The sequence below is a fragment of the Gallus gallus genome, assembly GCF_016699485.2.
Source record: "Gallus gallus isolate bGalGal1 chromosome 16 unlocalized genomic scaffold, bGalGal1.mat.broiler.GRCg7b 16_unloc5, whole genome shotgun sequence".
Lineage (NCBI taxonomy): Eukaryota > Metazoa > Chordata > Aves > Galliformes > Phasianidae > Gallus > Gallus gallus.
The window spans coordinates 53,234-76,327 of record NW_024095942.1 but is presented as its reverse complement, the minus strand read 5'-3'; the positions used below and the strand labels follow the sequence as shown (position 1 = coordinate 76,327).

The 23,094-nt window shown below is 59.9% G+C and overlaps 1 protein-coding gene across 1 annotated transcript; it reads right to left on the bottom strand.

The window, feature by feature from the left end:
• Positions 1-677: 677 nt before the first annotated feature.
• On the bottom strand, positions 678-23,029 carry PPT2 (palmitoyl-protein thioesterase 2). The gene is made up of 6 exons (XM_040656665.2): positions 22,846-23,029; positions 15,960-16,113; positions 13,915-14,010; positions 9,663-9,770; positions 4,153-4,236; positions 678-886 (listed from the first exon to the last, which is right to left on the bottom strand). Exons 1-6 carry the CDS (start codon positions 22,996-22,998, stop codon positions 693-695), a joined length of 789 nt encoding a protein of 262 aa, XP_040512599.1. The 5' UTR covers positions 22,999-23,029; the 3' UTR covers positions 678-692.
• Between the last annotated feature and the right edge of the window lie 65 nt (positions 23,030-23,094).

The following is a 23,094-nucleotide window of genomic DNA, read 5'->3' as shown; positions in this document are numbered from 1 at the left end:
TTTGGGGCCCTTTGAGCCCATTTTAAGTCCATTTGGGGCCATTTTGGGGCCATTTGAGCTCATTTGGGGCTTTTTTAGGGCCATTTGAGTCCATTTGAGCCATTTTAGGCCATTTTGGGGGCATTTGAACCATTTAGGGCTTTTTAGGGCCACTTTGGCCTTTTTTAGGGCCATTTTGGGGCCATTTGAGCCCATTTTAAGTCCATTTGGGGCCATTTTGGGGCCATTTGAGATCATTTGGGGCTTTTTGGGGGGCCATTTTGGGGCCATTTTGGGGCCATTTAAGCCCATTTGGGGCTTTTTTAGGGCCATTTGAGTCCATTTGAGCCATTTTAGAACATTTTGGGGGCATTTGAGCCCATTTGGGGCTTTTTTAGGGCCACTTTGGCCTTTTTTAGGGCCATTTTGGGGCCATTTGAGCCCATTTGGGGCTTTTTTAGGGCCATTTGAGTCCGTTTGAGCCATTTTGGGGCCCTTTGAGCCCATTTTAAGTCCATTTGGGGCCATTTTGGGGCCATTTGAGATCATTTGGGGCTTTTTGGGGGCCATTTTAGGGCCATTTTGGGGCCATTTGAGCTCATTTGGGGCTTTTTTTAGGGCCATTTGAGTCCATTTGAGCCATTTTGGGGCCATTTTGGGGCCCTTTGAGCCCATTTTAAGTTCATTTGGGGCCATTTTGGGGCCATTCGAGATCATTTGGGGCTTTTGGGGGGCCATTTTGGGGCCATTTGAGCCCCTTTGGGGTCGTCTCGTGGCCCTCTTGGAGCTTTTAGGGCCGCCGTGGGGTTTTTGGGGTCGCACCTGGACTGCCATGGGGTGATGACGCCGTCGTCGGGGCCCCCGATGAGGATGAGGTTGCGGATGCGCAGCAGGTTCTGCTTCCAGGCTGTAGGGTGGCACCGGGGGGTCCTATGGGGTCCAGAGAGCCTACGGGGCCCTACAGGACCCTGCAGATCCTACAGGGCCCTATAGAACCCTACAGGGCTCTACAGGACCCTGCAGACCCTACAAAACCCTACAGGTCCCTACAGGAACTCTCAGACCCTATAGGGACCTATAGAACCCTACCGGGGGGGTCCTATGGGGTCCAGAGAGCCTACAGGGCTCTACAGGACCCTGCAGACCCTATAGGGCCCTATAAAACCCTACAGGGCCCTACAGGAACCCTCAGACCCTATAGGGCCCTATAAAACCCTACAGGGCTCTACAGGACCCTGCAGACCCTATGGGGCCCTATAGAACCCTACAGGGGGGATCCTATGGGGTCCAGAGAGCCTAAGGGGCCCTACAGGACCCTGCAGACCTGATAGGGCCCTATAGAACACTACAGGGCTCTACAGGACCCTGCAAACCCTATAGGGCCCTATAAAACCCTACAGGGCTCTACAGGACCCTGCAAACCCTATAGGGCCCTATAAAACCCTACAGGGCTCTACAGGACCCTGCAGACCCTATGGGGCCCTGTAGAACCCTACAGGGGGGATCCTATGGGGTCCAGAGAGCCTACGGGGCCCTACAGGACCCTGCAGACCCTATGGGGCCCTATAGAACCCTACCGGGGGGGTCCTATGGGGTCCAGAGAGCCTACAGGGCCCTATAGAACCCCACAGGGGGGGTCCTACGGGGTCCAGAGAGCCTACAGGGCCCTACAGGACCCTGCAGACCCTATAGGGCCCTATAAAACCCTACAGGGCTCTACAGGACCTCACAGACCCTATGGGGCCCTATAGAACCCTACAGGGCTCTACAGGACCCTGCAGACCCTATGGGGCCCTATAGAACCCTACAGGGGGGGTCCTATGGGGTCCAGAGAGCCTACGGGGCCCTACAGGACCCTGCAGACCCTATGAAGCCCTATAGAACCCTACAGGGCTCTACAGGATCCTGCAGACCCTATAGGGACTTATAGAACCCTACAGGGGAGATCCTACGGGGCCCTACAGGACCCTGCAGACCCTATAGGGCCCGATAAAACGCTACAGGGCTCTACACGACCCTGCAGACCCTATAGGGACCTATAGAACCCTACCGGGGGGGTCCTATGGGGTCCAGAGAGCCTACAGGGCCCTACAGGACCCTGCAGACCCTATAGGGCCCGATAAAACCCTACAGGGCCCTACAGGACCCTGCAAACCCTATAGGGCCCTATAAAACCCTACAGGGCCCTACAGGACCCTGCAAACCCTATAGGGCCCTATAAAACCCTACAGGGCCCTACAGGAACCCTGAGACCCTATAGGGCCCTATAAAACCCTACAGGGCTCTACAGGACCCTGCAGACCCTATGGGGCCCTATAGAACCCTACAGGGGGGATCCTATGGGGTCCAGAGAGCCTACGGGGCCCTACAGGACCCTGCAAACCCTATAGGGCCCTATAGAACCCTACAGGGCTCTACAGGACCCTGCAAACCCTATAGGGCCCTATAAAACCCTACAGGGCTCTACAGGACCCTGCAGACCCTATAGGGACCTATAGAACCCTACAGGGGGGGTCCTATGGGGTCCAGAGAGCCTACGGGGCCCTACAGGACCCTGCAGACCCTATAGGGCCCTATAAACTCTACAGGGCTCTACAGGACTCTGCAGACCCTATAGGGACCTATAGTACCCTACAGGGCTCTACAGGACCCCACAAACCCTATAGGGACCTATAGAACCCTACAGGGGGGGTCCTATGGGGTCCAGAGAGCCTACAGGGTCCTACAGGACCCCACAGATCCTATGGGGCCCTATAAAACCCTACAGAACTCTACAGGACCCTACAAGATCCTACAGACCCTACAGAGCCTACAGAATCCTACAGACCCTACAGGGACCTATAGGGCCATACAGAACTCTATGGGACCCTACAAGACCCTACAGACCCTACAGACCCTATAGGGACCTATAGCGCCCTACAGAACTCTACGGGACCCTACAAGACCCTATAGGATCCTACAGAGTCCTAGAGGGCCCTATGGGACCCTACAGAACTCTGCAGACCCTATAGGGCCCTACAGAGTCCTACAGGGCCCTATGGGACCCTACAAACCCTATAAGGCCCTACAGATCCCTATGGGGCCCTACAGGAGCCTGCAGACCCTATAAGGCCCTCTGCGACCCTGCAGACCCTATAGGGCCCCACAGGGCCCTATGGGACTTTGCAGATCCTATAGAGCCGCTATGGGGTCTCTATGGGGTCACCATGGGGTTTCTATGGGGCCACTACGGGGTGGCTATGGGGTCGCCATGGGGTGTCTATGGGGCTGCTATGGGGTTTCGATGGGGCTACTATGGTGTGGCTATGGGGTTTCTATGGAACCACTATGGGGTCTCTATGGGTTTTGTATGGCAGTTATGGGGCTGCTATGGGGTCTGTGTGGCAGTTATGGGGTTTCTATGAGGTTGCTATGGGGTCTCTATGGGTTCTCTATGGGGCTGCTATGGGGTCACTATGGGGTCTCTATGGGATCTGTGTGGCAGTTATGGGGTTTCTATAGGGCTGCTATGTGGTCACTATGGGGTCTCTATGGGGCTGCTATGGGGTCACTATGGGGCTGCTATGGGGCCGCTATGGGATCTCTATGGGGTCACTATGGGGTCTCTATGAGGTCACTATGGGGTTTCTATGGGGCCGCTATAGGGTTTCTATGGGGCCGCTATGGGGTCGCTATGGGGCTGCTATGGGATCTCTATAGGGTCACTATGGGGTTTCTATGGAGCCGCTATGGGGTCACTATGGGGCTGCTATGGGGTCTGTATGGCTGCTATGGGGTTTCTATGGGGCTGCTATGGGGCCGCTATGGGGTCGCTATGGGGCTGCTATGGGATCTCTATGGGGTCACTATGGGGTTTCTATGGAGCCGCTATGGGGTCACTATGGGGTCACTATGGTTTCTGTATGGCAGCTATGGGGCTGCTATGGGATCTCTATGGGGTCACTATGGGGTTTCTATGGGGCCGCTATGGGGTCACTATGGGGCTGCTATGGGATCTCTATGGGGTCACTATGGGGTTTCTATGGAGCCGCTATGGGGTCACTATGGTTTCTGTATGGCAGCTATGGGGCTGCTATGGGGCTGCTATGGGGTGGCTACGGGGCCGCTATGGGATCTCTATGGGGCCGCTATGGGGTCTCTATGGGGTTTCTATGGGGCCGCTATGGGGCTCACCGGAGGCATTGGGGTGCAGGCGCTCGTCGTTCAGTGGGGCCAGGAAGTCGCTGCTGTTCAGGTACAGATCCCGGTGGTGGGGGTCTGGGGGGGGGGGGGGGGACCCCAAATCAGCGACCCCCTGCACCCCCACTATGGGGTTTGGGGTCCTTCAGTGGGGTTTTGGGGTCCCGGAGTGGGATTTTGGGGTCCTTCAGTGGGGTTTTGGGGTCCCAGGGTGGGATTTGGGGTCCTTCAGTGGGGTTTTGGGGTCCCAGGGTCGGATTTGGGGGTCCTAGGGTCGGATTTGGGGTCCTTCAGTGGGGTTTTGGGGTCCCAGGGTGGGATTTTGGGGTCCCAGGGTGGGCTTTTGGGGTCCTGGAGTGGGATTTTCAGGTCAAAGGGTGGGATTTTGGGGTCCTTCTGTGGGGTTTTGGGGTCCAGGGTGGGATTTTGGGGGTCCCAGGGTCGGATTTGGGGTCCTTCAGTGGGGTTTTGAGGTCCTTCAGTGGGATTTTGGGGTCCTTCAGTGGGGTTTTGGGGTCCCAGAGTGGGATTTTGGGGTCCCAGGGTGGGCTTTTGGGGTCCTTCAGTGGGGTTTTGAGGTCCTCCAGTGGGATTTTGGGGTCCTTCAGTGGGGTTTTGGGGTCCCAGAGTGGGATTTTGGGGGTCCCAGAGTGGGATTTGGGGTCCTTCAGTGGGGTTTTGGGGTCCCAGGGTGGGATTTTGGGGTCCCACAGAGAGATTTTGGGGTCCTTCAGTGGGGTTTTGGGGTCCCAGGGTGGGATCTTGGGGTCCCACAGAGAGGTTTTGGGGTCTTTCAGTGGGGTTTTGGGGTCCCAGGGTGGGATTTTGGGGGTCCCAGGGTCGGATTTGGGGTCCTTCAGTGGGGTTTTGAGGTCCTTCAGTGGGATTTTGGGGTCCAGGGTGGGATTTTGGGGTCCTTCAGTGGGGTTTTGGGGTCCCAGGGTGGGATTTTGGGGTCCCACAGAGAGATTTTGGGGTCCTTCAGTGGAGTTTTGGGGTCCAGGGTGGGATTTTGGGGTCCTTCCGTGGGGTTTTGGGGTCCCAGGGTGGGATTTTGGGGTCCTTCCGTGGGGTTTTGGGGTCCCAGGGTGGGATTTTGGGGTCCTTCAGTGGGGTTTTGGGGTCCCAGGGTGGGATTTTGGGGTCCCACATAGAGGTTTTGGGGTCCTTCAGTGGAGTTTTGGGGTCCAGGGTGGGATTTTGGGGTCCTTCCGTGGGGTTTTGGGGTCCCAGGGTGGGATTTTGGGGTCCAGGTGGGATTTTGGGGTCCTTCAGTGGAGTTTTGGGGTCCCAGGGTGGGATTTTGGGGTCCCACAGAGAGGTTTTGGGGTCTTTCAGTGGGGTTTTTTGGGGGTCCCAGGGTGGGATTTTGGGGGTCCCAGGGTCGGATTTGGGGTCCTTCAGTGGGGTTTTGGAGTCCTTCAGTGGGATTTTGGGGTCCTTCAGTGGGGTTTTGGGGTCCAGGGTGGGATTTTAGGGACCTTCCGTGGGGTTTTGGGGTCCCAGGGTGGGATTTTGGGGTCCTTCAGTGGGATTTTGGGGTCCCCCAAATGCCTCTCCTTCAGTCTCCCCCCAAAACCCCCCCAAACCTCTCCAGGACCCCTTAATCCCCCCCAAGACCCCTCCTAGACCCCCAACCTCCCCCCTCAAACCCCCCCAAACCCCCCCATATCCCCCCCAAAACCCCATATATCCCCCCCAAACCCCCCAACACCCCCCCAAACCCCCCTTCAAACCCCCCCATATCCCCCACATAACCCCCCGACCCCCCCAAAACCCCATATATCCCCCCCAAACCCCCCCATGTCCCCCCCAGACCCCCCCATATCCCCCCTGGACCCCCTAACCTCCCCTATACCCCCCCATATCCCCCCCAAACCCCCCCAAAACCCCCCCCTTATCCCTCCTGGACCCATATTCCTCCCTCCAAACTCCCCCTATACCCCCCCCAAAGACCCCATAGCCCCCCCAAACCCCCCCATGCCCCTCCAGGACCCCATAATCCCCCCCAAACCCCCACTTATCCCCCCCAAATCCCTCCTGAACCCCCAACCTCCCCCTTCAAACCCCCCCATATCCCCCACATAACCCCTTTTCCCCCCCAAAACCCCCCATTGCCCCCCTATGTCCCCCCCAAACCCCCCCATATCCCCCCCAAGACCCCATATATCCCCCCCAAACCCCCCAGTACCCCCCAAACCCCCCCCAGATCCCTCCTGGACCCCCTAACCTCCCCTATACCCCCCCATATCCCCCCCAGACCCCCCCAAATCCCTCCTGAACCCCCAACCTCTCCCCTCAAACCCCCCCATATCCCCCACATAACCCCTTTTCCCCCCCAAAACCCCCCATTGCCCCCCTATGTCCCCCCCAAACCCCCCCATATCCCCCCAAGACCCCATATATCCCCCCCAAACCCCCCAGTACCCCCCCAAACCCCCCCCAGATCCCCCCTGGACCCCCTAACCTCCCCCATACCCCCCCATATCCCCCCCAGACCCCCCCAAATCCCTCCTGAACCCCCAACCTCCCCCTTCAAACCCCCCCATATCCCCCACATAACCCCCTTTACCCCCCCAAAAACCCCCCATTGCCCCCCTATGTCCCCCCCAAAAACCCCCATATCCCCCCCAAAAACCCCAAATATCCCCCCCAAACCCCCCCATATCCCCCCCGGAACCCCCAGATCCCTCCTGGACCCCCTAACCTCCCCCATACCCCCCCCATATCCCCCCCAAACCCCCCCAAAACCCCCCCCTTATCCCTCCTGGACCCATATTCCCCCCTCCAAACTCCCCCTATACCCCCCCCAAAGACCCCATAACCCCCCCAAAACCCCCCCAAAACCCCATATATCCACCCAAACCCCCCCATATCCCCCCCAAAACCCCATATATCACCCCCAAACCCCCCCATGTCCCCCCCCAAACCCCCCTCATGTCCCCCCCCGGACCCCCTAACCTCCCCCATACCCCCCCATATCCCCCCCCAAACCCCCCCTTATCCCCCCCATACCCCTCCAGGACCCATATTTCCCCCTCCAAACTCCCCCTATACCCCCTCCAAACCCCATATATCCCCCCCAAAACCCCATATATCCCCCCCATATCCCCCCCAAAGACCCCATATATCCCCCCCATATCCCCCCCAAAGACCCCATATATCCCCCCCAAAGACCCCCCCGGACCCCCCCCACCGTTCCAGTAGTTGCAGATGGACACCCCCTGTCCCAGCGCGGTGTAGCACAGGCGGTACAGGTTGGACTTCATGTGCCCCCCCAAACCCCCCCATATCCCCCCCAAAACCCCATATATCCCCCCCAAACCCCCCCATGTCCCCCCCAGACCCCCCCCAGATCCCTCCTGGACCCCCTAACCTCCCCCATACCCCCCCATATCCCCCCCAAACCCCCCCCCATATCCCCCCCAAAACCCCCCCTTATCCCCCCCATACCCTTCCAGGATCCATATTCCCCCCTCCAAACTCCCCCTATACCCCCTCCAAACCCCATATATCCCCTCCAAAACCCCATTTATCCCCCCCAAAACCCCATATATCCCCCCCAGACCCCCCCATATCCCCCCCCCAAACCCCCCCACGCCCCCCCCCGGACCCCCCCCCACCATTCCAGTAGTTGCAGATGGACACCCCCTGTCCCAACGCGGTGTAGCACAGGCGGTACAGGTTGGACTTCATGTGCCCCCCCAAACCCCCCCATATCCCCCCCAAAACCCCATATATCCCCCCGAAACCCCCCCATGTCCCCCCCAGACCCCCCCCAGATCCCTCCTGGACCCCCTAACCTCCCCCATACCCCCCCATATCCCCCCCAAACCCCCCAATATCCCCCCCAAAACCCCCCCTTATCCCCCCCATACCCCTCCAGGACCCATATTCCCCCCTCCAAACTCCCCCTATAACCCCCTCCAAATCCCATATATCCCCTCCAAAACCCCATATATCCCCCCTGGACCCCCCCATATCCCCCTGGACCCCCCCATATCCCTCCTGGACCCCCTAACCTCCCCCCATACCCCCCATATCCCCCCCAAAACCCCCCCTTATCCCCCCCATACCCCTCCAGGACCCATATTCCCCCCTCCAAACTCCCCCTATACCCCCCCAAAACCCCACATATCCCCCCCAAAGACCCCATATATCCCCCCCAAACCCCCCCATGTCCCCCCCAGACCCCCCTCAGATCCCTCCTGGACCCCCTAAGCTCCCCCATACCCCCCCATACCCCTCCTGGACCCATATTTCCCCCTCCAAACTCCCCCTATACCCCCCCCAAACCCCATATATATCCCCCACAAAACCCCATATATCCCCCCCAAACCCCCCCATATCCCCCCCCCAAAGACCCCCACACCCCCACCCGGACCCCCCCCCACCGTTCCAGTAGTTGCAGATGGACACCCCCTGTCCCAACGCGGTGTAGCACAGGCGGTACAGGTTGGACTTCATGTGGCCCCCCAAACCCCCCCATATCCCCCCCAAAACCCCAAATATCCCCCCCAAACCCCCCCATGTCCCCCCCAGACCCCCCCCAGATCCCTCCTGGACCCCCTAACCTCCCCCATACCCCCCCATATCCCCCCCAAAACCCCCCCTTATCCCCCCCATACCCCTCCAGGACCCATATTCCCCCCTCCAAACCCCCCCTATACCCCCTCCAAATCCCATATATCCCCCCCAAAACCCCATATATCCCCCCCAACCCCCCCCATATCCCCCCCCCAAACCCCCCAATATCCCCCCCCCCCGGCCCCCCCCCCACCGTTCCAGTAGTTGCAGATGGACACCCCCTGTCCCAGCGCGGTGTAGCACAGGCGGTACAGGTTGGACTTCATGTGCCCCCCCCAAACCACCCCAATATCCCCCCCAAAACCCCAAATATCCCCCCCAAACCCCCCCAGACCCCCCCAGATCCCTCCTGGACCCCCTAACCTCCCCCCATACCCCCCATATCCCCCCCAAAACCCCCCCTTATCCCCCCCATACCCCTCCAGGACCCATATTCCCCCCTCCAAACTCCACCTATACCCCCCCAAAACCCCATATATCCCCCCCATATCCCCCCCAAAGACCCCATATATCCCCCCCACGCCCCCCCCCGACCCCCCCCCCACCGTTCCAGTAGTTGCAGATGGACACCCCCTGTCCCAACGCGGTGTAGCACAGGCGGTACAGGTTGGACTTCATGTGCCCCCCCAAACCCCCCCATATCCCCCCCAAAACCCCATATATCCCCCCCAAACCCCCCCATATCCCCCCCAGACCCCCCCAGATCCCTCCTGGACCCCCTAACCTCCCCCATGCCCCCCCAAACCCCCCAATATCCCCCCCCAAACCCCCCCTTATCCCCCCCATACCCCTCCAGGACCCATATTCCCCCCTCCAAACTCCACCTATACCCCCCCAAAACCCCATATATCCCCCCCATATCCCCCCCAAAGACCCCATATATCCCCCCCACGCCCCCACCCGGACCCCCCCCCCACCGTTCCAGTAGTTGCAGATGGACACCCCCTGTCCCAGCGCGGTGTAGCACAGGCGGTACAGGTTGGACTTCATGTGGCGGGGGAACAACCAGCGCAGGTACTGCGTGTCTGCGGGGCGACCCCATCAGTACCCCAAACGCACCCCATACGGACCCCAAATGCACCCCAATAACCTCATAGGGATCCTATATACACCCCAATACACACACTGACCCCATATAGACCCCAATAACCACGCAGACCCCAAATGCACCCCAATACCCAGACAAGGACCCCAAATGCACCCCAATAACCACGCAGACCCCATATACACTCCAATACACACACGGACCCCAAATGCACCCCAATAACCACACAGACCCCAAATGCGCCCCAATACATACTTGGAGCCCATATACACCCCAATAACCACGCAGACCCCAAATGCACCCCCAATACACACGCACGGACCCCAAATGCACCCCAATAACCTCACAGGGACCCCAAATGCACTCCTATACCCACACACAGACCCCAAATGCACCCCAATACATACATGGACCCCAAATGCACCCCAATACCCAGACAAGGACCCCAAATGCACCCCAATAACCTCACGAGAATCCCATATACACCTCAATACCCACACAGACCCCATATACACCCCAATACACACACACGGACCCCAAATGCACCCCAATAACCTCACAGGGATCCCATATACACCCCAATAACCACACAGACCCCAAATGCACCCCAATAACCTCACAGGGACCCCATATACACCCCAATACCCACACAGACCCCAAATGCACCCCAATAACCTCAAAGGGACCCCATATACACCCCAATACCCACACGGACCCCAAATGCACCCCAATAACCTCACGGGGATCCCATATACACCTCAATACCCACACAGACCCCAAATGCACCCCAATAACCTCACAGGGACCCCATATACACCCCAATACACACGCAGGGACCCCAAATGCACCCCAATAACCTCACAGGGATCCCATATACACCCCAATAACCACACAGACCCCAAATGCACCCCAATAACCTCACAGGGACCCCATATACACCCCAATACACACGCAGGGACCCCAAATGCACCCCAATAACCTCACAGGGATCCCATATACACCCCAATAACCACACAGACCCCAAATGCACCCCAATAACCTCTCAGGGACCCCATATACACCCCAATAACCTCACAGGGACCCCATATACACCCCAATACACGCACACACCCCAAATGCACCCCAATAACCTCACACAGACCCCATATACACTCCAATACACACACGGACCCCAAATGCACCCCAATAACCATGCAGACCCCAAATGCACCCCAATAACCTCACACGGACCCCAAATGCACCCCAATAACCTCACAGGGACCCCAAATGCACCCCAATACATACATGGACCCCAAATGCACCCCAATACCCAAACAAGAACCCCAAATGCACCCCAATAACCTCACGGGGATCCCATATACACCTCAATACCCACACAGACCCCATATGCACCCCAATACCCATACAGGGACCCCAAATGCACCCCAATACATACATGGACCCCAAATACACCCCAATAACCTCACAGGGACCCTAAATGCACCCCAATAACCACACGGACCCCAAATGCACCCCAATAACCACAAAGGGACCCCATAGATACCCCAATACCCACACAGACCCCAAATGCACCCCAATAACCTCACAGGGACCCCAAATGCACCCCAATACATACATGGACCCCAAATGCACCCCAATACCCAGACAAGGACCCCAAATGCACCCCAATAACCTCACGGGGATCCCATATACACCCCAATAACCACGCAGACCCCAAATGCACCCCAATAACCTCACAGGAATCCCATATACACCCCAATAACCACACAGACCCCATATACACCCCAATAACCACACAGACCCCAAATGCACCCCAATACCCATACAGAAGAAGCCACAGACCCCACAGACCCCTCCTGGACCCCCCAGTATCACCCCCAACCCCCCCAAACCCCCCCATATCCCCCACAATCCCCCTTTAGACCCCCAAATCCCCCCCATACCCCTCCAGAAACCCCTCCGGGACCCCCAAATCCCACCCAACCCCCCCCCATATTCCCCCATACCCCCCCTGGACCCCCAAATCCCCCCCCAAACCCTCCCCATATCCCCCCCAAGCCCCCCCAAACCCCCAAATCTCACCTCCAACACCCCCCCCAAACACCTCCTGGACCCCCAAATCCCTCTCAAACCCCCCCAAACCCCCCCCAACCCCCCCCCCATACCCCTCCTGGACCCCCAAATCCCCCCCCCAAAGCCCCCCATAATCCCCCTCTGGACCCCCAACTCCCCCACCAAACCCCCCCATACCCCCCACAATCCCCTCCTGGACCCCCAAATCCCCCCATACCCCCCCAGAAACCCCACCTGGACCCCCCCATATCACCCCCAAATCACCCCATATCTCCCGCATACCACCCCAGGACCCCCAAAACCCCCCCCCAGGCCCCCCCGAACCCCCTAATATCACCTCCAACCCCCCCCAAACACCTCCTGGACCCCCAAATCCCCCCCAAAGCCCCCCAACCCCCCCCAAATCCCTCCTGAACCCCCTAATATCACCCCCAACCTCCCCATACCCCTCCCGGACCCCCAAATCCCTCCCAAACCCCCCCAAACCCCCCCATATCCCCCACAATCCTCCCCTGGACCCCCAAATCCCCCCCATACCCCTCCAGAAACCCCTCCTGGACCCCCAAATCCCCCCCACCAACCCCATATCCCCCCATAGCCCTCCTGGACCCCAAAATCCCCCCCAACCCCCCCCCATATTCCCCCATACCCCCCCTGGACCCCCAAATCCACCCCCCAAACCTTCCCCATACGCCCCCCCCAAACCCCCCCAAACCCCCTAAATATTACCTCCAACCCCCCCCCAAACCCCTCCCGGACCCCCAAATCCCTCCCATACCCCTCCAGAAACCCCTCCGGGACCCTCAAATCCCACCCAACCCCCCCCCATATTCCCCCATACCCCCCCTGGACCCCCAAATCCCCCCCCAAACCCCCCCAAACCCTTCCCATATCCCGCCCAAACCCCCCAAACCCCATAATATCATCTCCAACCCCCCCCCAAAGCCCTCCTGGACCCCCAAATCCCCCCCAAAGCCCCCAAAGCCCCCCAACCCCCCCCATATCCCCCCCAAATCCCTCCTGAACCCCCCAATATCACCCCCAACCACCCCATATACCCCCATGCCCCTCCTGGACCCCCAAATCCCCCCCATACCCCTCCAGAAACCCCACCTGGACCCCCCAATATCACCCCCAACCACCCCATATTCCCCGATACCCCCCCTGGACACCCAAATCCCCCCCCCAAACCCTTCCCATATCCCTCTCAAACCCCCTAATATCACCTCCAACCCCCCCCCCAGACCCCTTCTGGACCCCCAAATCCCCCCCAAACCCCCCCAATCTCATCCAAGCCCCCCCCATATCCCCCCCAAAACCCCTCCTGGACCCCAAACGCCCCCCAAACCCCCCCGCATATCCCCCCCAAATCCCTCCAGGACCCCCAAATCCCCCCCAAACCCCCCCAATCTCATCCAAGCCCCCCCCATATCCCCCCCAAAACCCCTCCTGGACCCCAAACGCCCCCCAAACCCCCCCGCATATCCCCCCCAAATCCCTCCAGGACCCCCAAATCCCCCCCAAACCCCCCCAATCTCATCCAAGCCCCCCCCATATCCCCCCCAAAACCCCTCCTGGACCCCCAACGTCCCCCAAACCCCCCCATATCCCCCCCAAATCCCTCCTGGACCCCCAAATCCCCCCCAAACCCCCCCAAGCTCATCCAAGCCCCCCCCATATCCCCCCCAAATCCCTCCTGAACCCCCTAACCCCCCCCAAAATCCCCCCATATCCCTCCCAAAACCCCTCCTGGACCCCAAACGCCCCCCAAACCCCCCCCCCCATATCCCCCCCAAATCCCTCCTGGACCCCCAACGCCCCCCAAACCCCCCCCACATCCTCCCCAAATCCCTCCTGGACCCCCTAACCCCCCCCAAAATCCCCCATATCCCCCCCAAAACTCCTCCTGGACCCCCAACGCCCCCAAACCCCCCCCATATCCCCCCCAAATCCCTCCTGGACCCCCAAATCCCCCCCAGCCCCCCCCCCCAAAACCCCTCCAGGACCCCCCCAACGCCCCCCCCCCCCCCCCTTAAAGCCCCCCCCCTCACCTCCGTACTGCCCCATTTGGGGGGCTGCCAACGAGATGAAGCTGTGCACGTTGTGCTGCTCCATGGTGCACAGCAGCGCCCGGCAGATGAGACCCCCTAAAATGGGGAGGGGTTGGGGGGGGGGGGGGGGGTGGTTAAGAACCCCCCCTCCCCAAATCCACCTCAAATCCCCCCAAAATCTTCCCACCCCCCCCAACCCCTCCCCATACTCACCCAGGGACCCCCAACCTCCTCCCCACCCCCCCAAATCAACAAAGGGATCCCCCAAATCCCACCCAAAGACCCCCATATCCCCCCCAAACCCCTCCTGGACCCCCTAAATCCCCCACAGACCTCCCCCAAACCCCTCCTGGATCCCCTAAATCCCCCACAAACTCCCCCACATCCCCCCCAAAACCCCTCCTGGACCCACTAAATCCCCCCCAACCCCCCCACATCCCCCCCAAACCCCTCCTGGACCCCCTAAATCCCCCCCAAACCCTCCTGGACCCCCTAAATCCCCCCCAGACCCCCCCCGACCCCCTCCTGGACCCCCTAAATCCCCCCCAGACCCCCCATATGACCCCCATAATCCCCCCCCAGGACCCCAATACCCCCCTGACATACCCCCTTCCAAGACCCGCGAACCACCCCATACTCCCCCCCTAGAACCCCTAAATCCCTCCATATCTCCCCCATACCCCCCCCCAGGACCCCCAAGTCCCCCCATATCCCCCCCAAACCCCTCCAGGATCCCCCCCAGGACCCCCAAACCCCCCCATATCTCCCCCATACAACCCCCATACCCCACCCAGGACCCCCATATCCCCCCCTAAGACCCCCAAACTCACACCCAAGACCCCCAAACCCCCCCCCATATCCCTACCATAGCCCCCCAAGACCCTCTCCAAGACCCCATATCCCCCTCATACCCCCTCCATACCCACCCAAGACCCCCAAAATCCTCCATATCCCCCCCATACCTCTGCCTAGGAACCCTAAACCCCCCTCATACCCCCTCCAGGACCCCCAAACCCCCCCAAATCCCCCCCAAACCCCTCCAGGACCCCCCCGTACCCTGGCTGTAGCAGATGAGATGGACCCCCCCCGCGGCGTTGGCCATGATGGGCCCCACAGCCCTCCGGAATCCCTCCACCTGCACCCCCATATCCCCCCCATACCCCCCCCAGGACCCCCAAACCCCCCCATATCCCCGCCATGTCCCCCAGGACCCCCTCCAAGACCCCATATACCCCTCATATCCCCTCCATACCTCCCCCCAGGACCCCCAAAATCCCCCATATCCCCCCCATACCTCACCCTAGGACCCCCAAACCCCCCCCATATTTCCCCCATATGACCCCTATGCCCCCCCCAGGACCCCCAAACCCCCCCCAGGACCCCCAAACTCCCCCCTAGGCCCCCAAACCCCCCCCATATCCCTACCATAGCCCCCCAAGACCCTCTCCAAGACCCCATATCCCCCTCATACCCCCTCCATACCCCCCCAAGACCCCCAAAATCCTCCATATCCCCCCCATACCTCTGCCTAGGAACCCTAAACCCCCCTCATACCCCCTCCAGGACCCCCAAACCCCCCCAAATCCCCCCCAAACCCCTCCAGGACCGCCCCAGGACCCCCCCCATACCGTGACTGTAGCAGATGAGATGGACCCCCCCCGCGGCGTTGGCCATGATGGGCTCCACAGCCCTCCGCAATCCCTCCACCTGCACCCCCATACTCCCCATACCCCCCCGAGGACCCCCAAATCCCCCCCATATCCCCCCCAAACTCCTCCAGGATCCCCCCCAGGACCCCCAAACCCCCCCATATCTCCCCCATACAACCCCCATACCCCCCCCAGGACCCCCATATCCCCCCTAAGACCCCCAAACTCACACCCAAGACCCCCAAACCCCCCCCCATATCCCTACCATAGCCCCCCAAGACCCTCTCCAAGACCCCATATCCCCCTCATACCCCCTCCATACCCCCCCATATCCCCCCCAAACTCCCCCAAATCCCCCCCAAACCCCTCCAGGACCCCCCCAGGACCCCCCCATACCCTGACTGTAGCAGATGAGATGGACCCCCCCCGCGGCGTTGGCCATGATGGGCTCCACAGCCCTCCGGAAGCCCTCCACCTGCACCCATAGGGGGCGCAGCGACTGCCCGCGGTCAAACAGGTCCAGCACCGACACGTTGGTGCCCGGGTGGCTCTGGGGGGGGGGGAAAGGGGGAGGGGGGGTCAACCTGACCCATAGCGGCCCCATAGGAGCCCCATAGTGACCCATAGCGGCCCCATAGGAGCCCTATAACACCGCTGTGACCCATAGCGGCCCCATAGGAGCCCCATAGAGGCCCCATAGTGGCCCATAGCGGCCCCATAGGAGCCCCATAGTGGCCCCATAGGAGCCCCATAACACCGCTGTGACCCATAGCGGCCCCATAGGAGCCCCATAGAGGCCCCATAGGAGCCCCATAGTGACCCATAGCGGCCCCATAGGAGCCCCATAACACCGCTGTGACCCATAGCGGCCCCATAGGAGCCCCATAGAGGCCCCATAGGAGCCCCATAATACCACTGTTACCCATAGTGGCCCCATAGGAGCCCCATCGTGGCCCCATAGGAGCCCCATAGTGACCCATAGCGACCCCATAGGAGCCCCATAACACCGCTGTGACCCATAGCGGCCCCATAGGAGCCCCATAGAGGCCCCATAGGAGCCCCATAGTGGCCCCATAGGAGCCCCATAATACCGCTGTTACCCATAGTGGCCCCATAGGAGCCCCATCGTGGCCCCATAGGAGCCCCATAGTGACCCATAGCGGCCCCATAGGAGCCCTATAACACCGCTGTGACCCATAGCGGCCCCATAGGAGCCCCATAGAGGCCCCATAGGAGCCCCATAGTGGCCCATAGCGGCCCCATAGGAGCCCCATCGTGGCCCCATAGGAGCCCCACAATACCACTGTTACCCATAGTGGCCCCATAGGAGCCCCATCGTGGCCCCATAAGAGCCCCATAGGGACCCATAGCGGCCCCATAGGAGCCTCATAACACAGCTGTGACCCACAGCGGCCCCATAGGAGCCCCACAGAGGCCCCATAGGAGCCCCATAGAGGCCCCATAGGAGCCCCATAATACCACTGTTACCCATAGTGGCCCCATAGGAGCCCCATCGTGGCCCCATAGGAGCCCCATAGTGACCCATAGCGACCCCATAGGAGCCCCATAACACCGCTGTGACCCATAGCGGCCCCATAGGAGCCCCATAGAGGCCCCATAGGAGCCCCATAGTGGCCCATAGCGGCCCCATAGGAGCCCCATAGTGGCCCCATAGGAGCCCCATAATACCACTGTTACCCATAGTGGCCCCATAGGAGCCCCATCGTGGCCCCATAGCACCATAGGAGCCCCTTAGCACCACTGTGCCCCATAGCGGCCCCACAGGAACCCCATAGGAGCCCCATAGCACCATAGGAACCCCATAGCGGCCCCATAAGAGTCTCATAGCACCATAGTGACCCATAGCGGCCCCATAGGAGCCCCATAGTGACCCATAGCAGCCCCATAGGAGCCCCGTAGTGACCCCATAGCACCACTGTGACCCATAGTGGCCCCATAGGAGCCCCATAGAGGCCCCATAAGAGCCTCATAGCACCACTGTGACCCATAGTGGCCCCATAGGAGCCCCATAGAGGCCCCATAGCACCACCGTGCCCCATAGCAACCCCATAACACCACAGTGCCCCCATAGTGGCCCCATAGAAGCCCCATAGCAACCCCATAACACCACAGTGCCCCCATAGCGAACCCATAGAAGCCCCATAGCGGCCCCACAAACGGATTTGGGGGTATTTTATGGGATTCTGGGGTTCCCAATGGCATTTTGGGGTCATTTTATGGGATTTGGGGGTATTTTATGGGATTCCAGGGTTCCCAATGGCATTTTGGGGTCATTTTGTGGAATTTTGGGGATTCCCAATGGCATTTTGGGGTCATTTTGTGGGATTTTGGGGGTTCCCAATGGCATTTTGGGGTCATTTTGTGGAATTTTGGGGTTCCAAATGCCATTTTGAAGTCATTTTGTGGGATTTTGTGGTTCCCAGTGCCATTTTGGGGTCATTTTACGGGATTTGGGGGTATTTTATGGGATTCCAGGGTTCCTAAACGCCATTTTGGGGTCATTTTGTGGGATTTTGGGGGTTCCCAGTGCCATTTTGGGGTCACTTTAGGGGATTTGGGGGTATTTTTTGGGATTCCGGGGTTCCCAACGGCATTTTAGGGTCATTTTGTGGGATTTTATAGTTCCCAGAGTCATTTTGGGGTCATTTTATGGGATTCGGGGGTATTTTATGGGATTCCAGGGTTCCCTAATGCCATTTTGGGGTCATTTTGTGGGATTTTGTGGTTCCCAGTGCCATTTTAGGGTCATTTTATGGGATTTGAGGGTATTTTATGGGATTCCGGGGTTCCCAGTGGCATTTTGGGGTCATTTTGTGGAATTTTGGGGATTCCCAATGGCATTTTGGGGTCATTTTGTGAAGTTTTGGGGTTCCAAATGCCATTTTGAAGTCATTTTGTGGGATTTTGTGGCTCCCAGTGCCATTTTGGGGTCATTTTACGGGATTTGGGGGTATTTTATGGGATTCCGGGGTTCCCTAATGCCATTTTGGGGTCATTTTGTGGGATTTTGTGGTTCCCAGTGCCATTTTGGGGTCATTTTATGGGATTTGGGGGTATTTTATGGGATTCCAGGGTTCCTAAACGCCATTTTGGGGTCATTTTGTGGGATTTTGGGGGTTCCCAGTGCCATTTTGGGGTCACTTTAGGGGATTTGGGGGTATTTTTTGGGATTCCGGGGTTCCCAGTGGCATTTTGGGGTCGTTTTGTGGGATTTTAGGGCCTTTTGAGCTCCGTATGGGGGAATGGGGGGCACAGCGCCTCTCTCCACCCCATAGGGCCCCCCCACCCCCACCCCCCAAACCGGCCCCACAGGTCGGGTGACCCACATCTATGGGGTGGGGCGGCCACAGGAGCTGACAATTATGGGGTGGAGGGGGGAAGGGATTCACCCGGGTCCATACAGGGGGGATTTTGGGGTCATTTCAGGGGATTTTGGGGTCATTTCGTACAGTTTTGGGGCCATTTGGGGGGATTTTAGGGCAATTTGAGAGGCTTTTGGGGTCACTTCATAGGATTTTGAGGCCTTTTGAGAGCATTTTGGGGTCATTTTGTATGGTTTTGGGGCCATTTGGGGGGATTTTAGGGCAATTTGAGAGGCTTTTGGGGTCACTTCATAGGATTTTGAGGCCATTTGAGAGCATTTTGGGGTCATTTCAGGGGATTTCGGGGCCATTTCGTACGGTTTTGGGGCCATTGGGGGGATTTTAGGGCAATTTAAGGGGATTTTGGGGTAATTTGAGAGCATTTTGGGGTCATTTCAGGAGATTTTGGGGCCTTTTGAGAGCATTTTGGGGTCATTTTGTATGGTTTTGGGGCCATTTGGAGGGATTTTAGGGCAATTTGAGGGGCTTTTGGGGCAATTTGAGAGCGTTTTGGGGTCATTTCAGGGGATTTTGGGGCCATTTGGGGGGATTTTAGGGCAATTTGAGAGCATTTTGGGGTCACTTCATAGGATTTTGAGGCCATTTGAGAGCATTCTGGGGTCATTTCAGGGGATTTTGGGGCAATTTGAGAGCATTTTGGGGTCATTTCAGGGGATTTTGGGGTCATTTCATACGGTTTTGGGGCCATTTGAGGGGATTTTAGGGCAATTTGAGGGGATTTTGGGGTCACTTCAGGGGATTTGGGGCCTTTTGAGGAGATTTTGGGGCCTTTTGAGAGCATTTTGGGGTCATTTCAGGGGATTTGGGGGCCTCCTGAAAGAATTTTGGGGTCATTTCAGGGGATTTTGGGGTCATTTCAAGAGACTTTGGGGCAATTTGAAGGGATTTTGGGGTTATTGCAGAGGATTTTGGGATCTCTTGAATGCATTTCGGAATCATTTCATGGCATTTTGGGGTCATTTCACGGCATTTTGGGGCCATTTAACAGCATTTTGATATCATTTCATGGCGCTTTTGGGGTCCATATGGGATCCTCACACCCACCGCCCCCCCACGTCCCCATTACCCCCACTGAGACCCCCCCCCACCCCCCAGGCCCAAAGTCTCCCCCTATCCCCCCCCCACAGCCCCCCCCCCCACCCCGTAACCCCACACAGGAGCCCCCCCTCACCCCATATCCCCATATAGATGTCCCCCCCCGCCCCATAACCACACACAGGAGCACCCCATGCCCCATATCCCCATACAAAGAGCCCCCCCATGCCCCATATCCCCATATAAGTGCCCCCCTCACCCCATACCCCCATATAGATGTCCCCTCCACCCCATAGCCCCACACAGGAGCCCCCCCGTGCCCCATAACCCCACACAGGCGCCCCCCCGTGCCCCATAACCCCATATAAGCGCCCCCCTCACCCCATACCCCCATATAGATGCCCCCCTCACCCCATAACCCCACACAGGAGCCCCCCCGTGCCCCATATCCCCACACAGGCGCCCCCCCCGTACCCCATATCCCCATATAAATACCCCCCTTCCCTATATCCCCACACAAAAGTCCCCCCCCGCCCCATAACCCCACACAGGCACCCCCCCCAACCCCATAACCCCACACAGGAGCCCCCCCGTGCCCCATATCCCCATATAAAGCGCCCCCCCGTGCCCCATATCCCCATATAAGCGCCCCCCCTCACCCCATATCCCCATATAGATGTCCCCCCCCGCCCCATAACTCCACACAGGAGCCCCCCCGTGCCCCACATCCCCATATAAGTGCCCCCCTCACCCCATACTCCCATATAGATGTCCCCCCCGCCCCAAAACCCCACACAGGAGCCCCCCCGTGCCCCATATCTCCATACAAATACCCCCCTTCCCTATATCCCCACACAGGAGCCCCCCCGTGCCCCATATCCCCATATAAGTGCCCCCCTCACCCCATACCCCCATATAGATGCCCCCCCCCGCCCCATAACCACACACAGGAGCCCCCCCGTGCCCCATATCCCCATATAAGTGCCCCCCTCACCCCATACCCCCATATAGATGCACCCCCCCGCCCCATAACCCCACACAGGAGCCCCCCCGTGCCCCATATCCCCATATAAGTGCCCCCTCACCCCATACCCCCATATAGATGTCCCCTCCACCCCATAACCCCACACAGGAGCCCCCCCGTGCCCCACATCCCCATATAAGTGCCCCCCTCACCCCATACTCCCGTATAGATGTCCCCCCCGCCCCAAAACCCCACACAGGAGCCCCCCCGTGTCCCATTTCCCCACACAGGCGCCCCCCCCGTACCCCATATCCCCATATAAATACCCCCCTTCCCCATATCCCCACATAAAAGCCCCCCCACCCCCACCCCATAACCCCATACAGGAGCCCCCCCATGCCCGATATCCCCATATAAGCGCCCCCCTCACCCCATACCCCCATATAGATGTCCCCCCCACCCCATAACCCCACACAGGAGCCCCCCCGTTCCCCATATCCCCATATAAAGAGCCCCCCCATGCCCCATATCCCCATATAAGCGCCCCCCTCACCCCATACCCCCATATAGATGTCCCCCCCACCCCATAACCCCACACAGGAGCCTCCCCGGACCCCATATCCCCATACAAACGCTATCCCCTCCCCTCCCGTGCCCCATATCTCCCTATGGGACCCCCCCACACACCCACTGTCCCCCCCCCCATGTCCCCATTACCCCCACTGAGACCCCCCTATCCCCCCAAGATCTCCCCTATCCCCCCCTATAACCCCCCCCACACCCCACATCCCCACCCAGGAGCCCCCCCGTGCCCCATATCCCCATACAAACGCCACCCCCTCCCCCCCCGTGCCCCATATCTCCCTATGGGACCCCTCCCCGACCCACTGCCCCCCCCCCACGTCCCCATTACCCCCACTGAGACCACCCCCCCCCCCAAGGCCTCCCCCTATCCCCTCCCCATGCCCCATATCCCCACCCAGGAGCCCCCTCCCCACCCCCGTGCCCAATATCTCCCTATGGGACCCCCCCACACCCACTGCCCCCCCCCACGTCCCCATTACCCCCACTGAGACTCTCCCCCCCCCCAAGGCCTCCCCCTATCCCCCCCCCCATGGCCCATATCCCCACCCAGGAGCCCCCTCCCCCCCCCAGTGCCCCATATCTCCCTATGGGACTCCTCCCCGACCCACTGCCCCCCCCCCACGTCCCCATTACCCCCACTGAGACCCTCCCCCCCCCAAGGCTTCCCCCAATAGCCCCACCCCCACCCCATATCCCCACCCCCTCCCCCCCCGTGCCCCATATCTCCCTATGGGACCCCCCCACACCCACTGCCCCCTCCCCACATCCCCATTACCCCCACTGAGACCCCCCCCACATCCCCACTACCCCCACTGAGACTCTCCCCCCCCCAAAGCCTCCCCCTATCCCCCCCTATAACCGCCCCCCCACACCCCATATCCCCACCCAGGAGCCCCCCCGTGCCCCATATCCCCATACAAACGCCACCCCCTCCCCCCCCGTGCCCCATATCTCCCTATGGGACCCCTCCCCGACCCACTGCCCCCCCCCCACGTCCCCATTACCCCCACTGAGACCCTCCCCCCCCCAAAGCCCCCCCGATCCCCCCCCCATAACCCCACCCCCTCCCCCCCCGTGCCCCAAATCCCCATACAAACGCCACCCCCTCCCCCCCCGTGCCCCAAATCCCCATACAAACGCCACCTCCTCCCCCCCCGTGCCCCATATCTCCCTATGGGACCCCCCCCACACCCACTGCCCCCCCCCCCACGTCCCCATTACCCCCACTGAGACCCTCCCCCCCCCCCCAGGCCGAAGGCCTCTCCCTATCCACCCCCCATAGCCCGCCCCCCACCTCAGCGATAAACTCCTGCAGCCGCCCGAAGTCCCGCGCGCTGTCCAGCAATCCGTGCACCACGATGACGGGACGTGGGGGGGTCGGGGGGGGGCAGCGGACCCCCCAAAATAAACCCCATAGCAGCGCCCACAGCCCCCATAGAGACCCCATTGCTCCCAGCGCCGGAAGTGACGCCAGCGGCGCGACGCGACGCTTCCGGCGGCGACTTCCGCCAGGCACCGGAAGCGAGGCCGCGCCGCAGGGAGT

What these genes read in the sequence shown, in the direction of transcription:
- PPT2 (XM_040656665.2), bottom strand. Translation starts at nt 22,998, where the DNA reads ATGGGGTCTCTATGGGGGCTGTGGGCGCTGCTATGGGGTTTATTTTGG. An exon ending in CATCTGCAACTACTGGAACG is followed by an intron (nt 4,237 to 9,662) that starts GTGGGGGGGGGG and finishes CCCCCCCCCCAG; the next exon opens with ACCCCCACCACCGGGATCTG. An exon ending in CCTGCACCCCAATGCCTCCG is followed by an intron (nt 887 to 4,152) that starts GTGAGCCCCATA and finishes GCCACCCTACAG; the next exon opens with CCTGGAAGCAGAACCTGCTG.